Consider the following 15,494-nt stretch of genomic DNA (forward strand, 5'->3'; position numbering starts at 1 on the left):
TACAGGAGAAAAGTCCCACCTGGGCACTACTTTGCATGCGTTCTGCGGCCTCATTCATTCCTCTGGATGGCTGGGGCCACCATTATTACGGCCCCAGCTCTAGGAATGAATGAGTCCACGGTGTGCATGCACGGTAGGTGCTGAAGTTAAGCCTATTGTTCTGTGACTTAGACTGAAGAGGGAGGGGGGACCTGTAAAGGACACAAGTGACGTTGTCCTTTAAATGTATTCATTATCTGTGTTTAGAGATAAAAGTAATTGCTGATATTCTGTTCCTGAGCTGTGCAGTGGCTGCTTTTTCTGCCCATGGCAGCTGGTTTGGTGACACAATGTAACACAAGACTGTTATGGATACAAATACACCTCCCTGACAGCTTTATACAGTGTATCAATATCTTCTTTCCCTGTAGACACCAATCACATTTCAGCTTTTTGTTTCTGTTCTCACGTGTGCGCTTTGCCATAAATGCATGATAAGAGGAATTCCATCATTTTCTATGGGCCCCACTCACACCTATGAGTTGCACAGACGTGCAACCTGGGAAAAAGGTTGCAGGTGCTTCTTTTGCTGCTACGTAGTGGGATTTTTTTCCCCCCCATGGCAACCCATGAAAAACGCATGTACTTGTGGTTTAGTGGATTTTTGGTGTGTCTTGTGTATAACAAGTCTCAACAAGGGGGAAGTGATAGCTGCTGCAAGAAGGACTCTGCCCTCTCCTCTCTCCAATAGCAACTGACCATGTGCAGAAGAGAGCAGATGGGGTGCCCACTGAGAACAGACCTCCTTTTTTATATGAATGCCTTTGGGGGGGGGGGTTCGGGCTGGCCTCCCTTCTTCCTCTCTCCCTCAGAGCCCCAAACTCCACTTCCTTCCACATAGTAAAATGCACCCTTTCCATGCCCCTTTCCATGCATTCCTTCAGGTGCCAACACGGACACAGGCACATTTTTTTTTTCCAGCGACACCACTGATGCAGGGAAATTTTTGCCTTCTGGTGACACCACTGCCCCAGGACATGTATGCCTTCTGATGACACCATCCACCCAGGAACATTTTTTTCCCCTGACACTGACACCACTGATGCAGGGACTTTTTTTTTTTCCTTCCAGGGACAACACGGATGCAGGGGCATTTTTTCCTTTCAGTGACGCCACTGACACAGGGACATTTTTTTTCTTCCTTCCAGTGACACCACAATACATGAGGAGCGCAGCAGAAACTGAACACGGTGCAATCCATTTCTGAAGGTTTAGGTAATTTATGGCTGATTAGTTTACATTCATTACTTCCTAAGCTGAAATTACACTTAAGCTCTTAATGAAAAATGTAAAAATGGTGGCGTAGTGGTTAGCGCTTCTGCCTTGCAGCACTGGGGGTCCCTGGTTCGTATCTCGGCCAGGTACTATCTGCAAGGAGTTTGCATGTTCTCCCTGTGCTTGTGCGGGTTTCCTCTCACACTCCAAAGACATGGTAGGTTAATTTGCTCCTGTCTAAATCGGCCCTCCTATGTATGCATGTGAGATAGGGACCTTAGATTGTAAGCTCCTTGAGGGCAGGGACTGATGTGAATGTGCAACTATGTAAAGTGCTGCGTAAATTGTCGGCGCTACATAAATACCTGTAATAAATAAATAAAGCACATCAGTGGAAAATTCATCTGACGCAGGCTGTCCTGACAGCTTTGAAGGATTCAATTTCAATAGTAAATCAGTCATATAAATACTGCATTATCGTTAGATAGCACGGTCAGCTCCTACATCTGAGTGAATGGTTCAGTAGATGACACTCTGCACCCATCCACACAGTGACAGGTCCGCTTCATGTCAACTGCTTGCTCCGTGTCCAGCAGATGGCGCTCTACACCGTCACCGGCGCAGTGTCATAAGGACACCTTCTCACACTCTGCTCCGCACAGGCTCCTCCCCCCGAGTCGTGCATAGCTCCTGTAGGCGGGGCTCCAGGAAGCGATATTTAAAACATGTTAATGTAGCATGTGAGGACGCGAGCAGTGCGGATCGGACGGAGGAGGAATGGGGCGCTTGTCACGTACAGAACAGCAGGCGAGAATTGGATAGGAAGCCCTCCCACCTCCTCCCATAGAGGCTCATCCAGGGAGAACAAGCTGCGGATTTGGGGCTCTCAGGACCTGCCAACTGCACTCTTCCTTCTCAGGCAGGTAAGTGACCCTGCCAGGAGCAGCCCGATCACCCGGACCTTTCACATCCTGGACGTGGATGGATAACTTTCCAGTGTTCTGTACGGAGTTTGTTCCAGACGTGACTGTGCAGCCGGGGGGACAGAACAAAGGATTTCCTTCTGATAGGGACTGGAATGTAGACAAATCTGTTCTGGCAGACGTGGGACTTCTCCGGAATCCTCATCTAGGTAGACCTGCCCCGGGACAGGAGGGTGCTGAGCCCTGATCTTACCGTACAGGAGGGTGCTGAGCCCTGATCGTGCCGTACAGGAGGGGGCTGAGCCCTGATCGTGCCGTACAGGAGGGTGCTGAGCCCTGATCGTAGTACGTACAGGAGGGTGCTGAGCTTTGATCGTACCGTACAGGAGGGTGCTGAGCCCTGATCGTGCCGTACAGGAGGGGGCTGAGCCCTGATCGTGCCGTACAGGAGGGTGCTGAGCCCTGATCGTAGTACGTACAGGAGGGTGCTGAGCTTTGATCGTACCGTACAGGAGGGTGCTGAGCCCTGATCGTGCCGTACAGGAGGGGGCTGAGCCCTGATCGTGCCGTACAGGAGGGTGCTGAGCCCTGATCGTAGTACGTACAGGAGGGTGCTGAGCTTTGATCGTACCGTACAGGAGGGTGCTGAGCCCTGATCGTGCCGTACAGGAGGGGGCTGAGCCCTGATCGTGCCGTACAGGAGGGTGCTGAGCCCTGATCGTAGTACGTACAGGAGGGTGCTGAGCTTTGATCGTACCGTACAGGAGGGTGCTGAGCCCTGATCGTGCCGTACAGGAGGGGGCTGAGCCCTGATCGTGCCGTACAGGAGGGTGCTGAGCCCTGATCGTACCGTACAGGAGGGTGCTGAGCTTTGATCGGAGGGTGCTGATCCCTGATGGTGCTGTACAGGAGGGTGCTGAGCCCTGGTGGTACCGTACAGGAGGGTGCTGAGCCCTGATCGTACCGTACAGGAGGGTGCTGAGCCCTGATCGTAGTACGTACAGGAGGGTGCTGAGCTTTGATCGTACCGTACAGGAGGGTGCTGAGCCCTGATCGTGCCGTACAGGAGGGTGCTGATCCCTGATAGTACCCTTAAGGTGGTGCTGAGCCCTAAACGTACAGGAGGGTGCTGAGCCCTGAGGGTAGTTAGTCTCTGCTTGGACTGTACAGTAGGGTAGTGAGTCCCACTCATTTAATACAAGGGGAAGGGATTGCTGAGCTCCACGGAAAGTTTGATAGTCACTGTGAAGGCTCCTGGCTTCCTACTTGGTACAACAGAGCACCATTTCTGTACCTGTCACACAAAGCTGGCTGATTTATGTCTGATGTGGAGCGGTGACCTGTTCTGGCAGTTGTTTGGGGGGGTCTTTGTGCAGCTGTAAACATCTTGCTTTGAGGTTGCATCCCTTACATAAATAGAATAGTTCTCATAGCACTGTACAGTGTATGGGACATTGCAGGGACTGCAGAACAGACCTCATACATAGATCTAGAATAATCATATGGCTATCTTTGTTCTCCTAGCACTGACCTGCTGTAATTTTATCACAATGTTATAGTGATACAACTTTATCAGCATGGTTCTCATAGCACTGTATGGTTTAAAGGGACATTGCAGTGACTATAAAGCTGACCTGCCATATTGATCTCTAATATTCATATAATGATAAAACTTTATGTGGCTATCTTTGTTCTCATTGCACTGTACAGTGTGAAGGAACATTCCAGGAACTACAAAGCTGAGCTATTGTAGAATAAATATTTGTAGAGTCTGATGATACAAATCTATGTGGGTAGAATACCTTTCCTAGCACTGTACACTGTAAGGGAACATTTGGGGAACTGCAAAGCTGACTTGCTGCAGGCTTCTCATAATCATATATAGTCCTACAACTTTACATAATTAGTTCTTCTCCTAGCACTGTTCAGTGTAATGTTTTGGGAACTACAAATTTGAGAAGCTGTAGATTTAATAATTATCACTATATAGTAATAATACTCATTACACTATAAATAATGTTAATTGTGATTAAGATTGGTAAATGGCAATTTTTAACTTTTTGCTTGCAATCAAGGCCATGTTTTGCTTGTTATGCACATTGTAGTTTCTAAAAGGTATACATAACCAATGGTTGTTAGCTGTAGCACAGGGCTAATCTATTCACAAGCCATATAGACCAATGGGGGAATTAACCTTCTGATCCAGCATATACATTTCTTGGTATGCAAGGCTATTGGCTGTACCTATTCATGGACATGGTGTGTGTATATGTAGGAGTCCTAAATGATTTGTAGATAGTAAACCCCATCTCAACCTTAAGTCTGCCATCAGTGTTCCTTATAGGCACCATTTTCTTGTGCAGGGGACTAGTAATCCAGCACTGCAGATGTGGCAGCCGGACCCCTTGTGCTGACTTCATCTCTTTAGTCCATATTCTGTATCCTGAGAGGACTCTCCATTAAACATCCAATAGGAAGTGTCTGATATGTGTCCTGTTGTGTGCAAAGGATTGCTACTTGTGTAGCTTAGACTATAGGAAGCCATTTGTTTAGTTTCTTAGGGATTCATTCCTTGCAATTTTAGTCCACAATTGAGCTGCTATAATCACCCATGTAGCTCTGGCCTTGGAGGGTGTAAAGCTTTGTCTGGATTGTAGTTTAGACATATACAGCCTAATATCACACTGATCTGAGGTCTGATACCATGATCAGGCAAGAATCGGTCCATTTAGGGCCACACTATGGCTTGAGCACATTCGCAATCTTTATGGCTAGTTGCATGAGAATCAGCGGTGAGTCGTGGTGCGTTCCCTGGTATTTGTCTCCCATCTGTCATTCCAAGGAAGACATCTGCTTTTCTGTGGTGAGCCCAATGCTTGCAGAAGGGTTAAACCGCTAACTTTTTATGGGTTAGTCTAGGTTGGCAATGGCATAAGGGCTCTTGCTGATGGGTGTTTCTCTGTGTTTGGCTCGCAGGCTAGCAACAACCCATTGACTTTAATTGAGCAGTACACATGACAGTTCAGAGGCTGCTTGACCTGGTTTGCGTCCACGCAGCCTTTTCTTGTCAAACTCTGCATTTGACAAGAACGCCTAAAAGAGGTTAAACTCTTCATTTTGGTTATTTGCTAACGTTGGGTACACACGGTACAAATTTCATGGGGTTCCTGATGGACCGGCCGAAATTTGCTGCATGAGTGCTGCTGTCACCACCCTTCCGCCCAGCATCCCTCAATCAGCTGATTGAAGGGGCCCTTTGGAAAATCCTCGGCCTAATGGAGCTGGCAGCCAATCAGCTGTCAGAATACAATGAAAGCAGCAGGGAATGTGTTCATCAATGCTCGTAAGCCTAGATAGAGGAATTTGTTCTATTATTTATTTATTTTTATTTTTTCTCGTTCAGCCCACGGGCTGAACCAAAGAATTAGACGTGTGTACCCGACTTAAGTGTTGGGAGCTGAGATATGATCTGTCCGAGAACATGGGCTGTAGTAAAACGTTTGTACAATAGGCACTGATTTACTACTTCATATATTACACGGGATAGGTAACTTCATGCTACAGATTGACTCTCTTAATGAGACTGCTTTTGTCACAAAATAATCCTTGTATTGTCATAATCCAGTCATGGCAGAACATATGTTTGGTAATGACACTCAAAGCAATCGAAGCACAACGTGCAGTCTGTGACATAATGGAAGTGTCTGTCATTTGCAGGGACTTCACAGATCCCATGGGCTTTTGTTGTAGTGTTTTAATGAATGTTGTGATCTGGGGGTTTGTATTTCTCTTTCGCTTCAAAGAATTCCCATAAGTTGCAGTGAAAATAACACAATTGCGTCAGGTTTTATAGCATATACCCCGACTAGTAATAGACAGGTCTTTTTAAGCTTTCTGCCAACATGGTGCTGCAATGCACAATTTCAGTCACTGAAAGTAACCGGCGCCTTGATGTAAGTAAGCACTGCACAGCATTGGTGTAACATAGCCTAGTTTTGTCTCTTGGTTGATTTGGCATTTAGAGAGGGCTGTGTTTTCATCATGGCAGTAATTATTCCTACACTGCTTTGTAACCAATATGGGCTGGTGTAATAACTTTTAATATTAGGCTAGAAGTGTCTTATTCCTTTATCTTACAGCCTTTGGAATAATTCAAGTTTGTCAGCCTTATTACCCCTGAACAACCCTTGAAATTACTTTCAGCTCTCAGCTATCCCTTGCTAAAAACCAATATACTGTACCTCTAGCTCACGGTACATTAGCATGCTCAATAGTTTTTCTTTCTATGGGGCTCGCCTATCTCCATCTCCCGGCAGGGAGATGTACCTCGTATACTGCGCAGGTGCGGCCAGCAGTGGGAGGTGTTCAGAGTTGGATGTAAACAAATTTGGGAGGCCCTGGCCCTGATCTTGTTACCAGGATGTTGAATCAATCTACTGGCTAGCTTTACTTTCCGTTTGGCCACCTTTCTGAAATGTATGGTCAACTTATCTTGATGGCTTTGATAAAAAGACTGAGTACATTTAGATAATAAGACAAACTTTTATATGGCATTGTGGTTCGGTCCAGGGATATGTTAGTAAAGTATATCCAAGGCCTATTGAAATGTAAACAAAGGAAATTGTAGAAATCCATAGTGACACTGCAATGTATAAGTTTACTGAAAGGATGTTTATATAAAAGTAAGATAAGATCATTTATATTGCTTTTTTAGTTAGCGGTGGAGTTTAGGTTATCCATACACATGAGGTGATTGCCATCTGATCTGCTCAGCCAGACTGGGGAAAAAATGGTATGTCTATGAACACAATGAAACCTCTGCTGACATTCCTGCTTGACCAATCGTAAGAGAAATCATGATCCTGCCAAATGGATTTCCCCAAACAATTGCTATTGTTTCCACAAGATAAGACAGACGCCAGGTGTCTGCTCAGTGGTCACCAATGCACGTTCAGTGAAAACCATTGTGCATTTTTATGGAAAAAGAAGCATCCTTTAGAAATCAAGTAACAACGTGGACAATACTTCAGTGTCAAGTTGATGATAATAATATTATACACTGTCCAGGTGCATTTATGAGCTTGTTTAACAACACGGTGTAAATAACAGTAGTATGTAATCACCCCACAGCAGGTCAGTGGACTGACCAGTGAATTCTGATCTCTTGTAGGGAGTCAGTTACTCATACCATTACTCATTGCTCTCTCCTATTACCTACAAAGCCCTGTAACTATGACATCTGCAGTTTTCTGTTTTTACACATCATTTTAAAAAGGATTGGAATACTAGACATGAAGACATAGGGTAACCGCTTATTTACTCTTCTCATCCGGCCCTATTGAACACTAAACCATTTGTTGCTTTACAGTTGGCCTGCTGATTCCCGTGACTAACCATAGCTACTTCTAAGGAGCTTGGAACGTATGTTTGAGGTTGGGTGTGTGCCACCTTAAGGCTGAACGATCTGCCTCACAGATGGGAAAGAGAAAAGGGACATGTGAATGTGTCAGACTGGGTGTGTAGTAGAGCGCAAGATAGTGAGTGAGACAGGGTGTGTACACATGTGACCCTAAGGCAGCCTTTTAGTCAGCCTGTGCCTGTCTGTTTTGCTAGACCTGTTTGTAATATACTGTGCGCTTTTTGTTTTTCTTCTGTATTTTTTTTGCTGTAGTTTAAATAAAAGGTGAGACGTGTGCAAAAATCTGATGTCATGTGCAAGTATTTTTGTGGCTTTGGATGCTGAGAGGCAAACCAACATAAGGCGCAGTATACATTCCTACGTGGAAGATGACGTTTGCAAAGTGAGGGCAACTGATGTGTCCTTTCAGCATTTGTTGATTCATGGGTGCATGGAGCAAAGCGAAATCTAAAGATTTCTGTCAGAACCGCTGCAGCCCTTCTGTTTTTATCCTATGTTGCCTCCACCTTGTAATTTTAACCTTAAATGGTGGAGCGCATGGCTAATATAACTGGCTGAGTTTTGGTGATTCTCATTAAAACACAGGGGGACCCTAGCTGAATGTGGGCCACACAAATCATTATATGCTAAACAATGTTTTGCTTTCACAACCAACAGTTTAATGAATATCTGTGTTCTGTTCTTTTTTTGTGTGTGTAGGTCAGACTGGAGACTGTAGTCGTTAACATGGAAGACTCTTTACAAGTAATGGAAACGGGACCTGTGAGTGCATTAAAGAGCTCAGAAGTGTCAAGCAGGGAGTTTTCTAGGCACTCCGATAAAATCCCTTTGGTGAAACCTTGTTTCAAAAAGAAACCAGCCCAAAAAATATTAGACGCAGAAGCCCTACATGCTTTGCAACCAATCTTCACTAGTTTTTTAGGATCTGGGACTCTTAATGGGTTATTTGTGTCCAATGATCAAGCTGGGACTGCTAGTAACCTATGTGTACCCCTTGTGAAAAAAGCACTAGGCCCTCAAAGTACTGCACTGATATCTGGGAGCTCAAGTCTTAGGCCAGTAACAGAGCACCCTGCTTCTGTACATGCATCACAAGACCTGGAGGAAGACCAGGCCCCTGCAATAGAGAGCACAGAACCTTCATTTCCTCCAGAAAGCAATAGTGGAACTGTTCCTAACACTGCCAATGACTCCTTCCAGGATCCTCTTTTACAAACAAATTCTGGTGATCCCACCACCCCAATCTGCTTGGACAAGATGTTGGAAAGTTACACATCTGGGTTATTCCAGGACACCAGCTTTTTGGACCAATACAACGTGAGCCAAAATAATCATTCAAACGCTGGGATATTTGAGGACAAAACAGAGGAGGCGTCTCTACTTCTTGTGTTTGAACTTTTGAATCAGCTTCAATACCATGTCCATCAGAAAGATAGTATTGACATTTGTGTGGAATTCTTACAAGGGTTATGTTTTTATGGTAAAGATTGCCAAAGACATCATACGGTGTTGCCATATCATTGGCAGGTTAGGAAACGTACCACTGGCCTTTGGCAAAGCATTAATGACGATTCCCAGGAGCATCTGGAAAGACTGTACTGTAGCCCGGATAGCGACAGAATCAAACTGCGGTATCAGTAAGTATTTCAAAACAGAAACTATTTATTCAGATTAATAGTACTGTACTATTTTTAATGTATGTATGCATTTAAGTTTGTTGCCATGCCTAATATGACTCGTTTCCTATTTATCTGTGACATTCTGTCAACCCAGCTCCATATAAGGTATAAGCATGATGAAATGATGAATGCCACGTGCAGGTCACTCGGGACTTCTGTAACCTCTCCTCCTCCTTTTTTTTGTTTTTTTTTGGTTCCTCCAACGTGTCCTGCTGTAAATAACTTTGATGTAGCATGTGAGCAGTGTTCAACTAAACCCTTCCATACTGGTAGCTCAAGCAGTACTGTTTCACCTGGTTAATCTTCACACTTCCAGATACTTCTTGGCATAGCATTGGTCCAAAAACTTTAATACTTTGGCGCTGCTTTATTAGCACATTTTATTATTCTGCAGACTGTTGATGCTGTTGAAAGAATTCTTATTGGTTGGTTCTAATTGCTGCATACAGTTTTATTTTTTTTGTTTTGTTTTTTTATCATGAACGTTTAAACTAAAAACTAGTGCGTGTATAATACATTAAAGCTGCCCATACACTGTAATATTCTCCCCGTTCAACCGGCAAGCTGAACAAAGAAAATATAACAGATTCCTCCATTAACGCTTATGAGCATTGATCGAGGAATCTCCTGCTGTCTTCATAGTATTCTGACGGCGGCCACTGTCAGAATACCCGAATAGAGCCAGCAGTTCATTGGCCGCTGGCTCTGTTCATTTGAAGATTTTCAAACCAGCTCCTTCGATCAACTGATCGAGGGATGCCGCCCAAAAGGGTGCCAACGGCGGCACCCACTGTGGGAATTTTGTCCGGTATTTGAAAAACTGTCCGCAATTTCCACAGTGTATGGCCATCCTAACAGTAATATCACAAAGTTTTTGTATGCAGAAGGGCATCGGGCACTTTATTTTGCGATGTGAACACTCTTCTGGCAGGTGGGATCACCAGTTGATGTGATGCCGTTGCTGGTTGTGTATACATCGTATGTGTGTGTGTCTTTTTATTATTGCAAAAGAATATGTTAAATTAGTTGATTGCAGTGATAGTAATCTAGACATTCACGTTGTTTCATTGCCCATGTAGATATATATCATGGTGAGATTAGCTGTCTTTTATGGTCGATGTTTTGTAGAACTGTGTCTGCTTATTTGTTTGGACCAAAATTAACCCGTTGTGTAGTGTTTGCCACATCACAATCTGCTAAGCATGGTCAGAGTGTCAGTACACCGAAGGTTTGTGGGTTTCTGTTGTTGTAATCAAGCGGCAGTTAACTCCTAGATGTCATTGTGGGCCATTTAGTCAGAGAGATCAATAACATTTCTTCATGGTCACGGCAACCTATGCTTCCCAGTATTTGAAGGCAGTGTTGTGTTTCCTGGCAACAGGGCAAAAATAATTGAGTGTTGAGCCATTCTAAGAAGCTCCCAAACAAGTCAGAGCTGCACATGCATGGTTACCACGGTATATGGACAAAGCTGTTAATCTCTTGTGGTCAGATGTGCTCAGCAGGCCTATCAGTGCATCATGGGCAAAACCAGGAAGTGCCTGCTTAGCATTTTACATAACCGAGAGAGGCCAAGTAGGGTAGCTGTTTGTTCCTGTTTTTAAACATTGTTTCCTTGGCATTGCAAGCAATGAATGCCCTGTCACCCATAACACATCCCATTGTTCTTTCTTGTTATTATAGAAACAGCCTTCTGTTTCTTCACTCTGCTGTTTATGGTGATTCAGAACTAGGTGATTATTGATTTTACTCAGGTAGCCAAAGAACATGAACTGAGATAACTTCAACAATGTTCTAAGTTACAGGAATTTATGGCTTTCATTCTATCAGCAGAAGATTATCACTGAATAAATACATGGCTGTATTACAGTTGGTAGAGAGCAGCAGTCTCAACCAACATCTGTTCAGGCAGCGCCTTTTGCACCATACGTGTCATAGACATTGGGCCTTTTGTTTCAAAAGATCGTAACAGTTTCAGTCATTTTCTTTTCCGTAATGTATACATATATCTTCACTTGCTCTCGCACGTAACTACATAAGGCATAGAGTCGCTAGGCCCTTTCATGTTGTTGTATACACATTTCCAAGATGCTGGGTTGTCATGAAGGTTTTTATGGTCAAGAAATGCACTCTAATGTCTGGGCATACTTCATGTACATGAGCATTTCTTTATTCATAGTGAGATACCCAATAGTGATTAAAACTTCTTCAACTGGACTAAATCGGGGTGGACAAACGAACGTGGAACTTAGAAGGCAGTCCGTTCAGAGTTGGAACCTCTGTCAAGTTTTTATTTTCTGTGTCCATAGTCAGAAGATTGTACCCTACTTCCTGTTCTGGTGTCTGCTAGAGAAATGTCCATAACAGAAACCCAAATAGCAATACAAGATTATAATAACAATATTATTTTCAGGATTGATATTATACAGGTTTTATATAGCACCAATAGTTTGCACAGCGCTTTACAGCATATAGGAAGAAAGTACAGTTATAATACAAGACAATAGGGTTAGGAGGGCAGGATAGGCTTCATAGAAAAATAAAGCCTTTTCAGGAATCGCCTTAGGGCCCATTCATACCATGTCTGGAGCAGATCCAGACAAGAACTTTTTTTTATTTTTTTTATTGGCCTGGTCAAAAAAAACCATACCCATTCATTCTTATAGTAAAAAGTGCGGCTAGTTCACACCACTGCATTCAGTTCTAGAACATTTGAAAAAAGTACTGCATGGGGTATTTTTTCTGATCTAGAGTGCACCAAAACACATGTAAACACTGGAAATTCAATTGAGGCTAAAAAAGCACATCAAAAAACTGTGTCAAATGTATCCAGATCTGGTCTGGAGATGGTGTGAACAAGCCTTCAAGGTAACAGACAAAGTAGGACATAGCTGGGAAGATTGGAGTAGGGAGTTCCAAAGGATTGGGGAGACTCTAGAGATGTCCTGGTGGCAAGGGAGATGGCGAGCAGGAGAGAGGAAGGGTTTAAGCCTCTGAAGTGGTTTTAATATAGTCTGGGGGGACTTTATCAAGACTGAAGCAGACAAAATCTGGAGCAGTTGACCATGGTAACCAATCAGCACCTCTCTTCAGTTTGCTCAGGTAAGATTTGAAAATGAGAGAGAGAAGCTGATTGGCTGCAGTGCAAATCTGCTCCACCTTTTGTCTGCTCCAGTTGTGATAAATTCCTCCCACTGTATCTGAGATTTACCTTCTCTTTCTGCCCTTGAGACTGGGGACACCTGGGACAGGAAAGAAGTAGAAAATTATCAACAAGATGGCAATAAAACTTGGTGGAGGTTCTAACTCTTCCTCCTTCTATTCAAAGCTAAAATATTGGCTGGACTAGTTTGTTACAGCCAGTTAGTAAAATGCAGCTCTATGTCCTCCTCCATCCCGACCTGTTCAGAATGAATTATGTTAACAAGCTGAGCTGGGAGCCGTTTATTGCCTTCAGTCAAAGTCTTAACAGTGATTATTCCCAGTGGACGGTATGCCCATGTGAACACTGTGACCTTAGAACACGATGATCTGAGATTAGAGCTTGCTTTTTTTTCTTATTGACTTTTTCCTCTTGCTGCTCGCTATGTATGAACCTTAAATAAAATCATAAACATGTTTTCCTACATCCAAGGTGAGTAAAACCCGCTTTCATACAATGCAGTTGCTACCACTTGTTGATTTCGGCCCTATACAGACCTGGGACATTGTTCACCCATTCGATGAGCATGGAAAGGTTATGGAAATCTGTAGAAGTGATTGCAGGAATGGGACGGAAAACTGCAAATTTTGATCTGACAGACCGGTCACCTGAGAAAAGGAAAATAAACGTATTCAGAACACGCATGGCAATGCAATACTAGAACAATAAACATGTCTAATGTCTAATACTGTGTGTGTGTGTGTGTGTGTGTATTCAGCATGAAGGTTAAAAGGAAGGAATAGATTTGTGTGCAGACAAATCCTTCAGTCTGTCCCAGCATTCAAATTTCCCGAGTGTTTCCTTCCCTGTATCTGCGGCTCATGTCGTATTCATGATTTGTGTCATTTACACTTTGTGGAGCAGATGGCTCAGCAACAGATGTCAATGTGTTATGTTGTTGCCCCTGGTGAAGCCGCAGTTTCTCCGTACACTGCAATTATCCCGGCACTCTGCAATTTCAGCTAGAACACACATTTTCCTAGATGATGATGTGTGTGTGTGTCTGTGTATGTGTGTTGGCTGTGTTTACTTCTCAGTCTATTTTGGTAGTTCCTGTTGTGCAGTAATGTGCAGGGTATGTACCGCAGTAGGGAACTTGTAGGGTAAAGCTGGATTTAGGTCAGGCATAGGTGACTTTTTGTCTAATTACTATTGTACAGTAGCGGAATGCCACCCAGACATTTTCATTCTAAGCATAGTTGTGTACATGCTGTTGTTTATGAGCAACAGAATCGGACCTGAATGATGCCTTTTACCACAGATGAAAGGTAGAAATAAGGCCTTGTGTTACATAATTGTTATTACAGAAATGGTATTAACCCTTACAGTGGCTTAAAATTTTATGGGGGATGGGGAATCAAAAGATTTGGAGGGGGGGGGAAGGGGTTAACGAGAAAAACTTCATCTGCCAACTTGCAGAGGTGTGAACTTCTTAAGATGGTGGTTACATGTCAATGTTTGGCTCCGTATTGAAGTGTTGCCAATATCTGAGAAGCAATAATAGAAAATTGAGCTGTGAGCACTATGTAGGGAGTTTTCCGTATAAATAATTTGAAACTCAGCAGGACTTGGCAACATAAATGACAAAGCCGCCGTGTCCTTTGAACGTCGGAGGGGTTTAAAATGCATTCTTTGAGCAGTCTGGGTACTATCAGCTGCATGTTTTCTTATTTCCATATGAAATAAAGCTAATTGGTTTCTTCCCGAGCGATCCAAGAAGCAGCGTAGTCCTGGGGATTCTGCAATCACAAATGCATTGACTTATTTGTTTCATTGAATAAACTGTTTAAAGTTTGTGCGAGCATCTGTCACCTGTGCGTCAGAGCGTCCCTTTCATAGGCCAGCTCTGAAAGTGGAGAGTTTAACCACTTGGCTCTCTGCTTTTCCAGGAGGAATAATACTACATGATTTTGAGTTGACTGCACAGCAACCTTTTCCTTTATTTCCCAAGAGAGCTATCCATTCATGAGCAAGTGCTTTCACATCCTGAGCCTTGTGTAAATATGTTGTAGTACATCGTCCACAGACCTTGTTCTTATCCAATGTGCTACATTGCTGAAATAGAACATTAGAGAAGAACTACAGAAATGTAAAAACAACAACTGGCCAATAACTCAGTTTCCCCAGCCAGGCTAAAGAGTAAATGGAGGACTCTCCCCTGGTCTCCCCTATTGTATTTTGGCAGCTTGTTCTCACCACTGTCAGAATACCCGGACTGACTGAACCTGATTGGCAGCAGTCACTGTTCGCCCACAACTTGTCACCTGGCTCCTTTGACACGAGTCAGTTGAAATATCAACTTTTGTCGAACCGGGTGGTGTACGCCTCTTGTACCAGATTGGACCATTCCTATTGTTCAACGACTCGTATGTGTGTTTCCACCGGGTACTCTGGTTTCCTCCCTCACTCTATCGACATGCTGGTAGGTTGATTGGCTCCTGTCTAAATCGGCCCTCCTATATATGCATGTGACATAGGGACCTTAGATTGTAAGCACCTTGAGGGTAGGGACTGATGTAAAGCGCTGCATAAATTGTTGGCGCTATATAAATAGCAGAAAGAAATAAAAACCCAGAAAAGTTCTGATTGGCTGCCATAAGGCAACAACCCTCTACTGTCCATAAAGCACAAAAATAGTTTTGTATTGTAGAGTTTGGCATTGCAGAGGTGCTTGGCAATCATTTGGAGATCTTCACATCTTCCCCCTCTTCTATGAGCGCGCACGTCTTTGTGGATGATAACAATGTTTGGAATTGGATGTTAAAGTTTTCAGTCATGTGTCAAATATTTGAATGGAATTGTCACCTTTTGACCCGTGCTGTTATGTCATTCCATTTCTAACAAAATAGGGACCGCAGTGCGCAGTGTTTGCTGAGGGTGGTACAAGATAACAACATTCCTACGTTCACGCTATCAGCACACTTTATAAGCATGTAAAAGCAGTTTAATCATTCATTTCACCACGTTATAGAAGATGTGATTCCAAATGACACATCTTTAATGATGTGACACGAGCA

At 43.6% G+C, this 15,494-nt stretch overlaps 1 protein-coding gene across 1 annotated transcript in view; it reads left to right on the forward strand.

The window, feature by feature from the left end:
* The first annotated feature begins 1,993 nt into the window (after window positions 1–1,993).
* TIPARP (TCDD inducible poly(ADP-ribose) polymerase) overlaps window positions 1,994–15,494 on the forward strand; it is a 35,919-nt gene continuing 22,418 nt past the window's right edge. The window contains exons 1-2 of the mRNA XM_018557044.1: window positions 1,994–2,177; window positions 8,296–9,233. Of these exons, the coding sequence (XP_018412546.1) occupies window positions 8,323–9,233 (911 nt within the window). The 5' untranslated portion in view covers window positions 1,994–2,177; window positions 8,296–8,322. The remainder of the gene's footprint in view (window positions 2,178–8,295; window positions 9,234–15,494) is intronic.

Source organism: Nanorana parkeri, unplaced genomic scaffold (assembly GCF_000935625.1).
Source record: "Nanorana parkeri isolate BGI_ZX_2015 unplaced genomic scaffold, ASM93562v1 scaffold263, whole genome shotgun sequence".
NCBI classification, from domain to species: Eukaryota; Metazoa; Chordata; class Amphibia; order Anura; family Dicroglossidae; genus Nanorana; species Nanorana parkeri.